Source organism: Dendrobates tinctorius, unplaced genomic scaffold (genome assembly GCF_039654945.1).
Source record: "Dendrobates tinctorius isolate UK_male_01 unplaced genomic scaffold, ASM3965494v1 ptg000011l, whole genome shotgun sequence".
NCBI lineage: Eukaryota > Metazoa > Chordata > Amphibia > Anura > Dendrobatidae > Dendrobates > Dendrobates tinctorius.
This window is the reverse complement of record NW_027361679.1, coordinates 130,246,400-130,266,015: the sequence shown is the minus strand read 5'-3', so window position 1 is coordinate 130,266,015 and position 19,616 is coordinate 130,246,400. Positions and strand designations below refer to the sequence as shown.

The 19,616-nt window shown below is 42.6% G+C and overlaps 1 protein-coding gene across 1 annotated transcript in view; it reads right to left on the bottom strand.

The window, feature by feature from the left end:
* The window catches only part of CACNA1S (calcium voltage-gated channel subunit alpha1 S), a 387,018-nt gene that overhangs the window by 236,026 nt on the left and 131,376 nt on the right, over window positions 1–19,616 (bottom strand). Inside the window, exons 12-13 of the mRNA XM_073547926.1 lie at window positions 8,239–8,464; window positions 4,678–4,885 (exon numbers count right to left, since the gene is read on the bottom strand). Coding sequence (XP_073404027.1) covers window positions 4,678–4,885; window positions 8,239–8,464 — 434 coding nt within the window. The remainder of the gene's footprint in view (window positions 1–4,677; window positions 4,886–8,238; window positions 8,465–19,616) is intronic.

Genomic DNA, 19,616 nt, shown 5'->3' with positions numbered 1-19,616 from the left:
AGTGTCTGCAGCATGTTGCTGGTGTTAGCTTTTACTTGTCTTTGTCTAGTTGGAAGTACTAACAGTTGGTTCATGCCTTCTCAGAAGACTCTTGGAGGATTTCTGGTGTGATATCTCGGTGGTCTTCTCTAGCCAAGTGGTCTCCTTGTTCGTCTACCCTCTCTGACTTAAGTTGCTGTAGGGACTGACTAGTGCAGACCCTGTCCTCTCCCTAACCAGGGCCTATCGCTGGGGTCAGTCAGGGATTAGGTTCCTGCTCAGCGATAGGTGCAGAACCCATATAGGGACATTTAGGGCAGACAGGGCGATTTTCACTCTGCCTAGGGGTCTCCACTCCCCACTTCTCTAGTGTTTGGGCTACCCCCTCCCTTCTCCCTGCCGTTGTGCACTCACTCCATCCTCACCCAGCGTGACACTTATCAAGCCATGGCAAGATCGGGAGCCCATTGAAACTCCCATGTTTGCTGGTCAAGCCTGAAGCAGATGTTGAAGGAGTCGCAATAGTGGAGATGCTGTTAAAGGCCCAAAAACAGCAGTGTTGGGAATTGCTGCAGCAGAACAGGAACCTGTCCTCAGATTTGCCGGGGTGTACAAAAGTCACAGAATACGAGGTTCTGATGGAATCCCATATGTGGGTGAGTTTGAAGCCCTATCGAATTCCCGAGACCCAGTGAGAGCTGATCGCCAAGGAAGAAAAGTGGATGCTAAATCTCGGAGTCATTGAGAAGTCCAAGAGCGGGTGGTCTAGACTGATTGTCCTGGTTCCAAAATCCGATGCCAAATGGAGGTTCTGTAAAGATTATGGGAAGCTCAATGAAGTCTCCAAGTTCGACGTATATCTGATACCATACTTCTATAAGCTGATAGAGAGACTTCGGCCGACAAGGTACATAACCACCTTGGATTTATGAAAGGGATATTGGCATAGGACAAAATGGCTTTCACTATGCCCGATGGATTCTTCCAATATGTCCATATGCCGTTTGGACTACAGGGAGCCCCAGATCCTCGCACCCCATAAGAATTACTCCGTGGCATACCAAGATGATATTGCAATCTTCAGCCCATCTTGGGGAAGTCATCTGGGTAAAGTCCAGGCGGTGTTTGATGTTCTCAGTAAGGGGGGGGTTCTATAAATAAAAAAAAGTGTGATGGGGAAAGAAGAGGCCAAATACTTAGGATATGTAGTAGGTAGAGGCGAGATCAAACCCCAGATCAGTAAAGTGGACGCAATCCAAAACTGGCCGAGACAAAGAAGTAAGTTTGAGCCTTTCCGAAAATCGTGGGGTACTACAGTAGGCTCCTCCCAAACTTTGCCCTGACCTCTTTAAGGAGACGAAATCAGCAATAGCTAAATGGACTGCGAAGACGAAGATGGATTTTCAAGAACTGAAAGTAGCCCTGCGTAAAGTAACCCCTGACTTAATGAAGGTCTTTGTACTCTAGACACAAGTCTCAGAAGTCAGATTAGGACCGGTCCTAAACCTTTCTCAGGAGATACACAGGGAGGATCTGTCTGCAAACCCCACCTGTGGGTGTGCTTCACATGTTAAAATGGAGCCTGGTTGACACATGGGCTTTGAAGACCTCATGTGTGATGTCTTCAGATTGAGCCAGTACATTGGATGCTATCCAGCCTGTGTGTCCTGGACTTTCTCTAAAGTGACTTTGTTGGAACTTTTTACTTTGTTTTGCCTGAACTGAAAGGCCGTTTATTTTCTTTTGCTTGTGGTATGCTTTATGAAGCATCAATAAAGCAGCTTGGACATTTAAATGGAAACGGTTCCTGTGTAACTTTACCACGCATCCAAGTGAATAGCATTGCCACAACCTATAGGAAATATATATAGTGGGGAAAATAAGTATGTAATACACTGCTGATTTTGCAAGTTTTCCCATCTTCAAAGAATGGAGAGGTCTGTAATTTTTCCCGCAGGTACACTTCAACTGTGAGAGGCAGAATCTTAAAAAAAACAGCATCACATTGTATGATTTTATAATAATTAAAATGCATTTTATCTCATGAAATAAGTATTTGGTCACCACCCACCACCAAGAATTCTGGCTCTCACAGACCTGTTAGTTTTTCTTTAAGCCCTCCTACTCTACTATCATTACCTGTATTAATTGCAAGTGTTTGAACTCATTACCTGTATAAAAGACATTTGTCCACACAGTCAATCAATCAATCACACTCCAACCTCTCCACCATGGCCAAGACCAAAGAGATGTCTAAGGACACCAGAGACAAAATTGTAGACCTGGGATGGGCTACAGGACAATAGGCAAGCAGCTTGGTGAAAAGGCAAGAACTGTTGGCACAATTGTTAGAAATTTGAAAAAACACAAGATGACTATCAATCTTCCTTGGTCTCTGGCTCCATGCAAGATCTTGCCTCGTGGGGTAAGAATGATTCTGAGAAAGGTCAGGAATCAGCCCAGAACTACACGGGAGGACCTGGTCAATAACCTGAAGAGAGCTGGGACAGCAGTCTCAAACATTTATGTTAGTACACTTTACCGTCATGAATTTAAATCCTGCCCAGCATGCAAACTCCCTCTGCTCATGCCAGAACATGGGTTATGGTTTTATTAATTAATTATCCACGTTGACGTTTCGGCCAATTCTTAGGCCTTCATCAGAACTATTGTCTTCAGTGTTTGTAGACAGCAAAATCAATTTAGAGTATATCTCGTCGCGTACTGGTGCGCTAGGGAGAATGGCACGAAAGTGCTAGAGGGTGTAGCTACTCCGGCGATCACTTTTGTGCCATTCTCCCTAGCGCACCAGTACGCGACGTCATATGCTCTAAATTGATCTTGCGGCCTACAAACACTGAAGTCAATAGTTCTGATGAAGGCCTAAGAATTGGCCGAAACATGAACGTTTTTGTCTACAGTGGATAATTAATTAAATAAACAAAATCATAACCTATGATTTTTGCATCACATATTTGGGAGTGCCAATTTCTTTTTTAAATATTTTGGAGTGATATCCTATTGGTGCACCCCATTCTTTCGGAGTGCCGTGCAGCCTTTTTCTACACGCCAGAACATGTGCAGGCCCATTTGAAGTTTGCCAATGACCATCCGGATGATCCAGAGGAGGCATGGGAGAAGGTCATGTGGTCAGAAGAGACCAAAATAGAACTTTTTGGTATCAACTCCACTCACTGTGTTTGGAGAAAGAAAAAGGATGAGTACAAACCCAAAAACACCATCCCAACTGTGAAGCATGGTGGGGGAAACATCATACTTTGGGTGTGCTTTTCTGCAAAGCAGAAGAAAAGAGAATATCCTCCAGGAGTAGCCAAAAATATAAAAAATATAGTATATTAATCACATTAAAAACTGTAGTAGCAGTTCACCAAAAGAGATCCATAGACAAAGGAGAAGCAGACCAACTAGTTTCAGCTTAACGCCTTAATTATTATTTAGGTGTTAAGCTGAAACTAGCTGGTCTCCTCCTATGTCTATGGCTCTCTTTTTTTGACCTGCTACTACAGTTTTTAATGTGATTAATAATCTATAATTTTTATATTTTTGGCTACCGCTGGAGGATATTCTCTTTTTTCTGCTATTTATCTCCACGTTTGAAACTGGGACGGCTCGGTGCGCTGCTTAACAGATGAAGACTGCTAATCTAAGTTTGGTGAGCTGACTATTCCTGTATTCCTGTACCCCATATTTCCCTCTCTTTTCTAGGTACTTTTCTGCAAAGGGGACAGGATGGCTATTATGTATCGGGTCATGTATAACGAGATTTTGGCCAACAACCTCCTTCCCTTAGTAAGAGCATTGAAGATGGGTTATTGCTGAGTCTTCCAACATGACAATGACGCCAATACACACAGCCAGGGCAACTAAGGAGTGGCTCTGTAAGAAGCATTTCAAGGTCCTGAAGTGGCCTAGCCAGTCTCCAGACCTGAACCAAATATAAAGGCTTTGGAGGGAGCTGAAACTCAATGTTGCCCAGCGACAGCCCCGAAATCTGAAAGATCTGTAGAAAATCTGTATGGAGGAGTGGGCCAAAATCCCTGCTGCAGTTTGTGCAAACTTGGTCAAGAACTACAGGAAATGTCTGACCTCTGTAATTGCATACAAAGGTTTCTGTATCAAATATTAAGTTCTGTTTTTCTATTGTATCAAATACTTATTTCATGCCATGAAATGCAAATTAATTATTTTAAAAATCATAAAATGTTATTTTGTTTTTTTGTTAGATTCTATCTCTCACAGTTGAAATGTACATACGATAAAAATTACAGACCTCTCCATTCTTTATAGGTGGGAAACTGTAGCAAATACTTATTTTCCCCACTGTACCTGCCGGAACAGCTGTTGAATAGGTAGGCATCAGGCAAGTAGCCTATTTTAATGAACAGAGTAGGTCCACGATACATCAATCGCTGGGACTAGTTTAATTTTTGTCTATAGTTATCAAGTATCCACAGATATACAACACTGATGTTTAAAGGCAACTAGCGCAATATAAAACCATTGCCAATGTATAATATTTTGCATCGATACAGTCTCTCTATATTTTATGTCGCATGCAATGAAGGAAGTAGGTGACAATGTCTTTTTGTCACTACTGCAATATTGTAAATAGAAGACATATTTTAACATAGTTATTTAGCCCCATTATCTTTTGCTTCATCTATATCTGAAACGTACCTGGAAAACTGTGATCAATGCTTGTGGGAAGGTATCAAAAGTGCTTCTCCTTATTTCGGTGTCTTCAAAATCAAACTTTCCACCGAACATCTGCATGCCAAGAAGGGCAAAGATGATCATGAAGAGAAAAAGCAAAAGTAGAAGTGATGCAATGGAGCGGACAGAGTTGAGCAGTGAAGCCACAAGGTTGTTTAATGATGTCCAATATCTGAAGTATAAAGAAAGCAGATTATAAACATGGGAAAGAGAAAATTCAGCTAATGGTCAAGATTAAATCTAAATTTTAAATATTACAACATACATTGTGGTATATTATCTTAAAAATGTAAAAAGCTTTCAAACCACTTTGCATTTAACATGTTATGATTAGTAATTATTTGGGCCAAATGTTGCTTGGTCTTTGTCCTGCAATTGTATGAGTGCTGAAATGTGATAATAAACACAAATATAATAAAATATTTCTAAGGCTATGTGCACACGTACTTTTGAGAGCTGCGGATTTGTCCCCGTGGATTTGTAAAAAGCCGCAGGTAAATCCACAGGTCAAAAGTCCTGCAGTTTAGCCCTGCAGTTTCACACCTCATAATGAATAAGGTGTGAGACCGCAGCGGATTCCGCGCAAAGAATTGACATGCTGTGGATTTAAATCCGCGTGTAAAAATCCGCAGCATGTGCACAGCGTTTTTGGTTTCACCATTGAAAACAATGGTGCTGTACAACGCAGCAGAAAGTGCTGCGGACCCGCAGGGCCAGAAACGCTGCGGATCTGCAGCAGAATCCGCAGCGTGTGCACATACCCTAAAGCAAAGATTTTAATGGAACTTCGAGATTCCTTCTAATTTTAAACTTTTTATACATAAATGTTCTACAGGATTGCTTTCATTTTAACCAAATTTACAGTCATGGCCAAAAGTTTTCAGACTGACAAATTTTGCTTTTTGCCCTTTCTATGGTTACTGAAGTACAACTACAAAAATTTCTTATTTTTTTTTACACATTATGATTGTGTAAAGACTCAACATTTACAGCCTTGAACCTCATTTTTAAAGACTTGAGCCAAATCCTGGTTGATTAACCCATTTTTTGACTGCAGGGTCTCAATGAGACTGAGATCTGGGGAGATTTATGATCATGGACCAAAAATGTAAATGTTTTGTTCACCGAGCCACTTAGTTACCACATTTGCCTTGTGAAATGGTGCTTCAACACACTAGAAAACAAATTAGTAACCATCAAATTGTTCATGGATATTTGGGAGGATGTTTAGATGCCATTCAGTATTCCTGGCACTGTTGTTAAGGGCTCGTAAACATCACCGTGAAAAAAAAGTTCCTATTTCTGTCCAGAAAAGTAGGACTAGTGTCATGCGATTTTCATGCGAGTACAATCCGATTTTCACACCTAGCATCCAATTTACATCCAATTGAAATGCAATTTTAACATGAGCTTTGACATAGAACAATTCTCTGTCATTTACACATAGTTTTCAAATGAAATATTCTTCCAGCAATTCAGCAGCAGCATACAGTAAAATCACAGTGTGACCCAACAGAATAGAATAGAATAGAATAAACAGATTACATACAGAAAATGTCTAACTGCACTCTCACTGATGTCAGTTGGTGAACTGAGTTCATTGGCTGTAAACTCCCAGGACTTTTCTGAGCGTGTGAACTTTCTCATGGTCACGGTGATGTCAGTCAAGTCATAGGAGCTCACTACGAGACCCTGAGCAGCGGTAGCACACGCTGCTCAGTGTCTCTGTCAGATGGCAGGCTATATAGTGGCATCATGCAACAATTCAGCCTGCCATCTAGATGTAGCAGAGCTAGACCCATCGTGGGACAAATGTATTATTATTTTCTCAGCGGATAGGTGAGGAATATTGTTGCTTGTTATTTTAATTCTCTTGCAGGGGACAATGATGTCACTGGAATGGGTGATGACGTGAGTATGGTTTAATTAAGATTGATTAAAGGAGTCTGTGTCACTCTTTCAATTAAAGGACTTTATTCTGTGTGTGCGTGTTTTTATACAATATGACTATGGGATTATAATGGGATGTGTCTTATAGACGCCTCTCCAATACTAACATCTGGGTGTAACGTCACCTGACAATACAAAGGTGACATCAACCCCCCCATATGTCACCCCACTTGCCACCGCTCCAGGGCAAGTGGGAACAGCAAGGCTAAGTGCCAGAATTAGCACATCTTATGGATGCACTTTTTCTGGGGTGGATGAGTACTGTTGTTTTTAGCTGGGGGGCAATATCCATGGCCCCTTCCTAAGCTATTAATATTGGCCCGTAGCTGCCTGCCTAGCCTTTGCTTGTTATTAATTATAAGGGGACCCTACATCATTTTTTGGGGTCCCCCATTTTAATAGCCAGTAAAGGCTAAGTATACAGCTCTGAGCTGATATTAATAACCTAGGGAGCTCCATGGGCATTACCCCCATTCCAGGCAATAAACATCTGACCCCAGCTGCCAGCTGCCTGCTGGTTAATAAAATGTTGGGGGATCCCATGCCACTTTTTTCAGTAAATAAAAAAATACATGTACAGTAAGCTGCACACACACTGTACTAATTACCGTATATATGTGACTGACATCTATTCTGTGTGTATATTTAGCTATTCAATTTTGTCAGGTCATGCTGTTATTTTGCTTTGTTATTTATGCGTCTGCTGAATTGCCAGCTTTTCAAAGGGCATGGGTGTGTAAAAATCGGACGGCACTAACATGGTCCAAGTGCCGTGCAATTTTTTTATCACACCCATTGGCTTGCATTGGCGAGTCTCGTCCGATATACATGGCAGATTGCAGCATTCTGCGATTTTTTTTCTCAGTCCAATTTCGGCTGAGAAAAAAATTGCCGATTATCTGTAACTCATAGAATAACATTGGTCAGAGTGCAATTTCATTTTTTATCAGAGTGCACTCATCCGTTTTTTTCGCAGATGAGTATTAGCCCTTAGGCAAAATTGTGAGTAAGCCAACTCTCTTGGATGAGAAGCAACCCCACACATGAATGGTCTCAGGATAATCTACTGTTGGTGTGATACAGGACTCATGTCAGTGCACACCTTTTAATTTTCTTCCAGTCATTACTCCAGGTGCCCAAACAGTCTGAAGGGCTTCAAAAGAGAAAACAACTTTACCACAGTTCTTTGCAGTCCAGATGGATTTTTTTTCATCCAAAGGAAGGTGCTCACTCACAATTTTGCCTAAAAACACTGCAATGAATAAAGCACAGTATCTAAGTATCCCCATAGAGCAACTTCTCCAAATTATCCAGGATCAATTTGGTACTTGCTTTTTCAAGTATGATAGAACAAATGGATGGATGAAATTTTGGGTCCATGGCTGGGAAAAATACAGATCTCAATCCCATTTTGAAACTGTGGTCAATCGGCAAAAAGTGGATGGAAAAACAAAAACATGGAAACTGTATTTAATTCCAAGTACTAATTTCCTTCGAAAGCCATTATATTGAATTTCAATTAACTTTTCAATTAATAATACTGATATTAATTCAGTTATACACATACATGCTTACCGTGTAATCTTAAATATTCGAAGAAGTCGTATACACCGCAAAACAGATATTCCAAGTGGAGACATGATGTTGCTGGCAACTAACAGGATTTCAAGAATTCCTGTGCATACCACAAAGCAGTCAAACCGGTTGAAGAGAGACATAAAATATGACTGGAAACCAAGTGCATAGATCTTCAAGATCATCTCCATTGTGAACAAAGCAAGCAATACCTGGTTTGCAATATCTGAAAAGTAAATAGAATTAATATATTCCTGAAACTCCACAATAAAACTATATAACCTAGGTTACTCCTAGTGCTGGAGTTGCATTTTAATTAATGATTTAACTCTATATGTATGCAGGGTATTATTACTTTGGTAGAAAAACTTGTTTAAGGAAACATAACAATAACCTACAGTATTTATGATCACCAATATACATTTTTCAAGGGTAATCAATAAGGGATCCTAAGCCATAGTGCAAATTTGTAGCCACTTAGTGACTGCCAATATACATTAAAATGTGGTCTGTTAAGGGGTCTTACTCCATCCCAGTTTTAAAATGGCGATCGGGATTAAGTGGATAGTGCCACAACCCCCCTTTGGGGGCAATATTCCTGTGGGAGACAACTGACACCCAGCGACATCGGCCCTGGCCAGTTTTGGAACTGATCGTGGCAGATTAACCTCTTAAATATCGCTTTCAATTGTGACAGTGGAATCTAAGTGGTTAAAATGGGGTTAAAAGACCCCTTTTGACAAGATCAACCGCCCCCGATCCCCAGGTGCTGTCGTGTCCATGGTACACTGAGTATAAAGAAGAAACCGTGTGCACTAACCGAGAAGGTGCCGTAGTAGGATCCCACACCATGTAACTTATAATGAAAAACTAGGCACTCAACTTATAGAGAAACTTTTGGTGATTTTTAATGCAGCCCAAGAAAAAACATTTCAGCCACATCCGGCCTTTATCAATTACAGACTGCATAAACCCCAGGGGTTAGAAGTCCGAGGGCTTCAGTGTTGATAGACAAGCGGTGGAATTCCGCGTCTGAAACAGACATGCTGACACACTGAAGCCCTCGGACTTCTAACCCCTGGGGTTTATGCAAGAGTACCCCCATGTTTACAAGGTCACATGTACCGAGACGTGTCCTGCCTTAATAATTAGGGTTCCCATGAATCCACAGCACTCTTAATCAGTCTGTATTTGACAAAGGCCGGATGTGGCCGAAACGTTTTATTTTTGTCTGCATTAAAAATCACCAATAGATTCTCTCTAAGTTGAGTGCCTAGTTTTTCATTACATGGTACACTGAGGTCATCAGATAACCTCTGTGTACGGTGGTCTGTTTGATCCAGCTATCAGCAGAGTCTAATAGACCAGTCAGTGAGTCAATGATAGGTCTCATGCACTGCAGTACACGAGTACTTCAATGCATGAAACCAGCAATCAAAATAAAAATATACATGTCTCACAGTGGGACTAGTGGAAAAAATAAAAAAGAATGTAAAAAAGTAAAAAATGTAATACCAGTAAGCACACACATATCACGAAAAGCTGTTTCACCACTAAAATAGTAACCTTTGTGTTAAAACAAAATTTAAAAAAAAGTACATATAATTATAATTGGCATCTGGAATGCCCTGAATTATACATATAACAAAACACCATAGAAAAAAATAAATAAAAATCACGGCAAATATATTACTTTTCCATCATACTGACAGACAAAAAATTTGAACAAAAGAAATCAAAAAGTCATATTTAAAAAGAAAAAAAGAAAAAACAAGTCGTAATGTGGCTCATTCGGCATAATAAAAAGAAAGTTACAACTCCCAGAATATGGCAATGAAAAACAAATTTTTTTAAAAATAAAATATAGTTTTTAGTGATATCCCATCATTACATCTTGTTAGAGCCCAAGTATGCTTGACCACAGTTCTGTGGACGGCTAAAAGATGAATACCAGCAGAACAGACGCCAGAGTCCAAAGTGACTCCATCTGCCTCATTATAATGAGTGGTTTAGTTGGAAGTTTCGTCCGAAACACATTTTTGTGGTATTTACACGGAAACACCAACATAAGTGCTCAGCGCAGAACACAAGAATGTGATGCAGCTTCATACTGAAAGCGATCAAAAAATGTTATGTATCCCAAAATGTTACCAATAAAAACACCTATTCAGGTCAATCATCTGTCATTACAAATATAGGGGTTTCCATGTTACTGGTACAACAAAGACTCTGGAAAAGCGACACGTCTCCAACACCTCTTCACATGAAATCCAGTGAATTCTGTGCTCCCAAATCCAAATGCCCCCCTTCTTCTGAGTCCCACTGTGCCTAAACCCCAGTAAGCGGCCACATGTTTGGCACTATTGGAATGTAGATAAGGCACTTAATTTACGGGTGCGTATCACCAGAAGAACAAGCTGGGTGCAATATATTGAGGTGCCACAGTATATGGGGGCTCTACGCTCTATGGGGGCACAAAGTATGGCCACTAAACTGGCATATTTGCAATTCTCAGTAGATAAATTAATTGAGAGGCAATTTCTACAATAGAGTAATTTTTTTTGCTGTTCTGGTACCGTAGGAGCTCCAAAAATATTGTCCTCAAACTATTCTAGCAAAATCTGTCCTCCAAAAGCCAAATAGCGCTCCTTCCTTCTCAGGCCTGACGTGAGGCCTAACAGTAGTTTCTCACAACATACAGTATAGGACATCACTAAGTTCAGCAGAAACTGCGCAATAAACTGTGAGGGACAGTTTAACCCTTGTTGTATAACTGAAAAAATTGCAGATAAAAAAATTACATTTTTACAACTAAAATATCATATTTCCATGTTCCAAAGTTATAAAATTCTGTGAAACCTCTTTTTGATATAAACACTTGTCCCCAATAAAATAATAAAGCTTACACATACCTCCTGTGCGGGCGCCGTTTTTATTACCCAATCTTGGTTTTGGCTTACAAATACTGATGTAAATACTGAATGTGTGAACGTGGCCTAAGGCCTGTGGCAGTCAAAAGACCACACAATTTATGTGCCTCCTGATTGCTTGCTTTCTAGAGAGACTGCTTACAAGTTCTGTGCCACATGATATTCCCCTTCCATGTGTTAATAATGGGGCATCCTTAGGATCTGTTTTTTCTTTTGTTTAGTTTCTGGTGAGGGAGTGACAACTAAACAGCTTCAAAGGTGGAATTGTTTTATTAATTTAACTTTCATTTGCAACCTGTGTCATACCAAGATCAGAAGGAGCCTGACCACTAGCAGACTACCAGCCAGCCCACCAACAGCATCCTCAGGCAAAGGTCATCAAAGCACCCGACTAGGTAGGTAAAACGCCTTGGTCAAGAATCAGTGTGTGCAGAGAACACCGCTGCCTCCTACACTGTGCCATGTACTTGCCAATCTCCTTTTTAGGATGCAGGAGTGATTGCCTCCCACTCTGCACCTGTCATTGCACATTCGCAAGCACCATTAGCAACCACATTCAGACTGCTTTTCCTGTAAGTTTTGCCATTTAGGCTTATGGACACTGAGGCTTTCCGCAACCTCATGGCGGCGGCCGTCCCTCAGTACTCGGTCCCCAGCCGTCACTTTTTTTCCCGGTGTGCCATTCCCTCCTTACACCAGCACATGTCCCATAACATCAACCGTGTCCTGACCAATGCAGATACGTGGAAGGTCCACTTAATGACCGACATGTGAACAAGTGTTTGTGGCCAGGGACACTACATTTCCCTGACGACACACTGGGTGAGCCATATGGAGGCCGTGAACCTGGACCCTGGGAAGGTACACGCAAGACCCATGCAGAGCATTGTGGGCCTTAGTGCTATCAGGGTTTCCTCCACCTCCTACACCAGTTCCTGCACCACCTCCTAATCCTCCATCTCTGAATTGTCATCTCGGAGCACGTCGTCTATATCAGTCACAAGCGGAAAGCACTGCAGCACTGCCTCAGTGAAGCGGCAACAGGCTCTGCTGAAACTAATTTCTTTAAGTGACAAACAGCACACCGTCACACAGTTACGATATGATATGATACACTTTATTGATCCCGAGGGAAATTATGGTATCACAGCAGCGTTACAACAGCATTACAAACAAAACATTACGAACAGCATTAATACATACAGTTATGGAAAGGTATATCAGACCAGACAGATCTGTGGCTCTCACTGCTGAACCTACAATTAAGCATGGTCATGTGTGATAATGGCCATCACCTGGTAGCAGCTCTGAAGCTTGACAATCTCGCACACGTACCATGCCTGGCCCACGTGCTCAATTTAGCGGTTCAGCGGTTTTTGAAAACCTACCCAGATTTGCCTGAGCTACTTGTGAAGCACGAACGCTCACTGATCACAATTAAATAGGAAGCTTTGTATTTGGACCAGGTGGAGATGGAGGCAGAAAGTACACAGATTGATACTACCCAGCCTAGCCTTACCTTATCTTCTCTGCACTGATTCAGTGATAATGAGCAGAAGGAGTCTGAGGAGGAGGAACAGAAGATTGTCGCCTGCGCTACATAGGGTAATACCCACACTGGCTTTATCCCGTTTGTACAGCATGGTTGGGCTGAAGAGAAAAAGGAAAAGGAGAGGGAAGAGGAGGAGGAGAAGGAAGAGATAGAGAGTTGGCCTCCTGTTGGGAGTGTGACACACATGGATGACTTTATGTCATGGTATCTTTCCTGTGACCCTCACGTTATACGCATTTTGGCCAACATTGATTACTCGTTGTTTGCCCTTCTTGACCCACACTACAAGGAGAACTTTCCATCTCTCCTTCCTGCAGCAGAGAGGACTAGTAAAATGATGCAATACCATAAGGTCCTAGTAGAACAATTAGTACAAAAATTCCCATATGACAACGCTGGTGGCAGAGGTCATAGATCCTTATGCAACCAAGGAGGGGAGACGAGAAGACACACACCAGGTCCATCAGAGGCAGGGGAACACTATCAAAGGTCTGGGATAGTTTCATTAGACACTCCCAGCACCCAGGACCTAAGGACCAGTTAGTCTGACAAGGAGGGAAAAGTTTTGGAAGATGGTGAAGGAGTACCTAGCCAGCCATACCAGTGTCCTCTGAGATATCGCTGTGCCATGCAACTATTAGGCATTCAAGCTGGATACTTGGCATGAACTGTCCCTCTATGCCTTTGAGGTGCTGGCCTGCATTTTGTCAGAGCAGGTTTTCAGTGCCACCTAAAAAAGTGGGGCATAATAGCTGACAGGCACATCTGCCTGCCAACTGAAAATGCTGACAAGCTGACTTTTATCAATTCGAACAGGGCCGGGATTGGCCCAGTCTTCTGAATCCCACCAGATGCATGCGACGTTCTTAAGGCCAGACTCGTCATCAGTCAGATCACATGATCATCATGATTGCTCACGTGATCAGTACATCCCCTAAATGGAGCCATATTATAGGCTGTCAAATATCATCGAACTGTGCCTGAAATTAATGTCACTCATACAGGCCTCCTAAGCCGGACAATGTGATTTGTTGGTTATTTCTTTAACCCCTTTCCGACATCGGGCGTAACAGTATGCCGATGTCGGTCCCCCTCCCTTTGATGTGGGCTCCCGCGGTGAGCCCACATCTTTCCCGGGACACGTCAGCTGTTTCGAACAGCTGACACGTGCCCGCAATAGTCGCGGGTGGAATCGTGATCCACCTGTGGCTATTAACTAGGTAAATGTCGCTGTCAAATGCTGACAGCGGTAATTAAATAGCGCTTCCGGCAATCGTGCCGGAAATACACACACCGGTGACCCGTGTCACGTGATTGTGGGTCACCTGTGTATCGGCATGGCAACACGAGGTCTCCTGGAGACCTCTATGGTTGTCAGTGCCGGATTGCTGTGAGCGCCACCCAGTGGTCGGTGCTCATAGCAAGTCATCAATTCTACTACATAGAGGCGATCTGACCATCGCCTCTATGTAGCAGTGCTAATCAGGCTATGGCAGCTTCTATTCTCCTTTGGAGACTATTGAAGCATGCGAAAAGTAAAAAAAAGTGTTTAAAAATATAAAAAAATAAAAAAAATATAGAAGTTCAAATCACCCCCCTTTCGCACCATTCAAAATAAAACAATAAAAATAAAATCAAACATATACATATTCGGTATCACCGCATTCAGAATCACCCAATCTATCAATAAAAAAAGGATTAACCTGATCGCTGAACGGCATAATGAGAAAAAAGTCAAAACGCCAGAATTACGTTTTTTGGTCGCCGCACATTGTATTAAAATGCAATAAAGGGCAATCAAAAGACTGTATCTGCACCAAAATGGTATCATTAAAAACGTCAGCCCGACACGCAAAAGATAAGCCCACACCAACCCGAGATCACGAAAAATGGAGATGCTACGAGTATCGGACAATCAATATCCTCTTCATGATCCTTCTCCATTTGTTTCTCCTCCATTTGTTCCTCCCGTGGCAACTACCTGTGAGATGACAGACCTGAACTTAGAGATATTGTTAACCCTAAAGCCATCCTCCTCTGCTTCCTCGTCTTCCCCAGGGACCACCACCACCTCCTCACCCAGACTATTTAAAGTGTGGTCCAGCATTTAGATGACAGTAATAGTGATGCTGATAATGGCATCGTCACCGCTAACCATCTTAGCAGCCATTTCGAAAACATGTGGTCCGTATTGCGATGATCCAGGCTATGCAAAATGTCATACTGCACCAGGTCTCGGCGGTAGTGCCACAGTCGCTGCAACATGTGCAGAGTTGAATTCCACTGTGTGGTCACTTCGCATATAAATTGGTTAACCAGTGGTCCGAAAGATCTCTATACCAACTTAAGTGGAATGGTGAACGTGAACACACAATGACAGTCTTTTCTGTAGCAGCACATCCATGCTGGGACAGTGGTGTAGGAATTGCTGTAGCATCAGGTTGATAATGCGAACCATGCAAGGCATGTGTGTAAGGTTGGCCCGGCATAGGGCTGCCACCAGGTTTGCATCGTTATCGCACATGACCTTCCCTGGCTATAGGCTGAGTGTAGACAGCCATTGCTCAATCTTGGCATGGATAGATGTCCACAACTGTTGATCTGTATGACTGCAATCTCCAAGGCATATTAATTTAAAAGCTGCCTGATTGCGGTGAGCCGTGGCTGCGCTGTACAGAGGTGGGGGATTCCCTCTGCAGTGTTGTAACGTCTGTTTCATTAAGACAGAAGTTGAGGGCACAGGTGAAGGCCCTAAAGGAGGTGGAGGAGGCAGAAGCACTGGAGGAAGTATTAGATACAGAGGTTTGTTCCGCAAGCCATGAGGATTCCAAGACTTGGTGTCTAGTGACATCTTGCTGTCTAGAGCTTTAAGTCTCCATCCCATGTGGTGTAGTAGTTTAGATCTCCAACTCCAGCTGTTTAGTAGTTTAGTTCTTCAACCCCTGCTGTCTAGTAGTTTAGTTCTCCATGTTCTTGTCTGTATTTGTTTAGTTCTGCAATCATAGCTGTTTAGTAGTTAAGTTATCCAACCCCTGTTGTCTATTAGTTTAGTTATCCATCTTATGGTGTGTAGTGGTATAGTTTTCCATCCCCAAGCACCCTGCAAGTCTTGGGGATTTCAAAACTTGTGGAGCAGACCCTTCCACGACTGCCCCTACAGTCACCAGAGTCACCCAGTGCCCAAGTCATCTAGCTGTATTTCCCCTATCGATGCTTGCTCATCCAGGTGTCATTGTTGAAATGCACCCTAGCAAATATAGAACTTTTCAGGGAACGGGTGATGTTGTCTGCAACTTGTTGCTGTAGCGCAGACACATCTTTCTTATAGAAGTAATAGTGACTGGGCAAATGGCATTGGGGGGACTGCAATGGCCATCAGCTTTCGTAAACATTCTGTATCCATAGGGAGGAAAGTCTGCATTTCCGTGGCCAACAGATTGAGGTGGACTTGCAATAATCACAGAGATCACAGGCCATGAGTCATACAGAAACAAGAGCTGTGATCTTAGTAGCGAATAGCTTTCAGCTGGCCCCTATGATCCAGACAATGACATGATTGGGCCAGGAATAATCTGAGAAGGCCGCAGGCTGTTCACATTAATTAGATTAATTAGTTCTCAGAAAAGTAATAGTGAGCATATATCCCACTGTACAATCACTGCTAACTCCACGGTAACCCTACACTGCTTGCTGCCAACAACAATCCTGTTTTTAACCCAATAAATAAATGCAGGCCGATTGGATGCCATTCTTCTTTGAAGGTTCACACCATCAAGGTGTTTTATCCCCTCTCTCAGAGTAGCAGTCATATACTGGCCACCAGGCTCACCCATCCACTTCCTTGACCTCTTATAACGTATGCATTGTGTCCACACTTCAACAGCTCCACCCTCCACCTGCATCCCAGCTTCTATCTCTAGCCAATTCTCGTGGCCTCTCACAACTTTCAAACTCTGAGACACACAAAGACAGTAACAACCCTGATCTGGACTTTTCCCGGTTAAGTTCAATCCCCTACCTAGATGACTCACCTCTTACCCTTTGTCCCCCATAAAACTAGAAGTATAACCACAACTCAGACATTTTTAGGTGCTCCCTAAAAACACAGATGTTTAGGGAGGCCTATCAAGTGTAAGTGTAGGCCTCTTAAAAATTGTGAGGAAAGAATGGTTGTAGATGCCAAGGAAAAAGCTAATATAATAAATACCTTCTCCATGGTATTCACAGTGGAAAATGAAATGCTAGGTGAAATGCCAAGAGACAAAGAAAACTCTATATTAAGGGTCACCAATCTAACCCAAGAAGAGGTGCAAAACCAGCTAAGTAAGATTAAAATAGATAAATGTATGGGTCCAGATGGCATACACCCAACGAGTAATTAGAGAACTAAGTAATGTAATAGACAAACCATTATTTCTTATATTTAGGGACTCTATAGCAACAGGGACCACAGGACTGGCGCATAGCAAATGTGGTACCAATATTCAAAAAGGGCTCTAAAAGTGAACCTGGAAATTATAGGCCAATAAGTCTATCCTCTATTGTTGGTAAAATATTTGAAGGGTTTCTGAGTAATGTTATTCTGGATTATCTCAATGAGAATAACTGTTTAACTCTATATCAGCATGGGTTTATGAGGAATCGCTCCTGTCAAACTAATCTAATAAGTTTTTATGCAGAGGAAAGCTATAGACTGGACCAAGGTGAGTCACTGAACGTGGTATATCTTGATATTTCCAAAGAGTATAATACCGTGCCACACAAGAAGTTGGTACACAAAATGAGAATGCTGGGTCTGGGGGAAAATGTGCGTAAATGGGTAAGTAACTGGCTTAGTGATAGAAAGCAGAGGGTGGTTATAAATGGTATATTCTCTGAGTTGCTGTGACCAGTGGGGTACCGCAGGGCTCGGTGTTGGGACCTATACTCTTCAACATATTTATTAACGATCTGGTAGAAGGTGAACACAGTAAAATATCGATATTTGCAGATGATACAAAACTATGTAAAGCAGTTAATAAAAGAGAATATACACTGCTCAAAAAAATAAAGGGAACACAAACAACAGAATATAACTCCAAGTAAATCAAACTTCTGTGAAATCAAACTGTCCACTTAGGAAGCAACACTGATTGACAATCAATTTCAAATGCTGTTGTGCAAATAGAATAGACAACAGATGGAAATTTTTGCCAATTATCAAGACACACTCAATAAAGGAAAGATTCTGCAGGTGGGGACCACAGACCACATCTCAGTACCAATGCTTTCTGGCTGATGTTTTGGTCACTTTTGAATATTGGTTGTGCTTAACACTCATGGTAGCATGAGGCGGACTCTACAACCCACACAAGTGGCTCAGGTAGTGCAGCTCATCCAGGATGGCACATCAATGCGAGTTGTGGCAAGAAGGTTTGCTATGCCTGTCAGCGTAGTGTCCAGAGGCTGGAGGTGCTACCAGGAGACAGGCCAGTACACCAGGAGATGTGGAGGGGGCCGTAGGAGGGCAACAACCCAGCAGCAGGACCGCTACTTCAGCCTTTTTGCAAGGAGGAAAAGGAGGAGCACTGCCAGAGCCCTGCAAAATGACCTCCAGCAGGCCACAAATGTGCATGTGTCTGCACAAACGGTTAGAAACTGACTCCATGAGAATGTTCTGAGTGCCCGACGTCCACAGATGGGGGTTATGCTCACAGCCCAACACCATGCAGGACGCTTGGCATTTGCCACAGAACACCAGGATTGGCAAATTCGCCACTGACGCCCTGTGCTCTTCACAGTTCACACTGAGCACATGTGACAGACGTGACAGAGTCTGGATACGCCGTGGAGAGCGATCTGCTGCCTGCAACATTCTTCAGCATGACCGGCTTGCAATGGGTCAGTAAGGGTGTTGGGTGGCATTTCTTTGAAGGGCCGCACAGCCCTCCATCTGCTCACCAGAGGTAGCCTGACTGCCATTAGGTACCGAGATGAGATCCTCACACCCCTTGTGAGACCATATGCTGGTGCGGTTGGCCCTGGGTTCCTCCTAATGCAGGATATTGCCAGACCTCATGTGGCTGGAGTGTGTCAGCAGTTCCTGCAAGATGAAGGCATTGAAGCTATGGACTGGCCCACCCGTTCCCTAGACCTGAATCCGATTGAGCACATCTGGGACATCATGTCTTGCTCCATCCACCAACGTCACGTTGCACCACAGACTGTCCGGGAGTTGTTGGATGCTTTAGTCGAGGTCTGGGAGGAGATCCCTCAGGAGAACATCTGCCGCCTCATCAGGAGCATGCCCAGGCGTTGTAGGGAGGTCATACAGGCACGTGGAGGCCACACACACTACTGAGCATCATTTCCTTGTCTTCAAGCATTTCTACTGAAATTGGATCAGCCTGTAATTTGATTTTCCACTTTGATTTTCAGTATCCTTTCAAATCCAGACCTCCATGGGATATTCATTAATTTTGATTTACATTGATCATTTCTATGTTTTATTGTTCTCAATGCATGCCACTATGTAATGAATAAAGATTTGCAACTGGAATATTTCATTCAGTGATATCTAGGATGTGGTATTTTAGTGTTCCCTTTATTTTTTTGAGCAGTGTAGTGTTCTGCTACAGAGGGATCTGGATAAGTTGGAAAGTTGAGCCTAAAGGTGGCAGATGCAGTTTAACAATGATAACTATAAAGTTATACACATGGGAAGAAGGAATCAATATCACCATTATCCACTGAACGGGAAACCAGTAAGTAAATCTGACATGGAGAGGGACTTGGGGATCCTAGTTAATGATAAACTTACCTGGAGCAGCGAATTCCAGGCAGCGGCTGCCAAGGCAAACAGGATCATGGGGTGCATTAAAAGAGGTCTGGATACACATGATGAGAGCGTTATACTA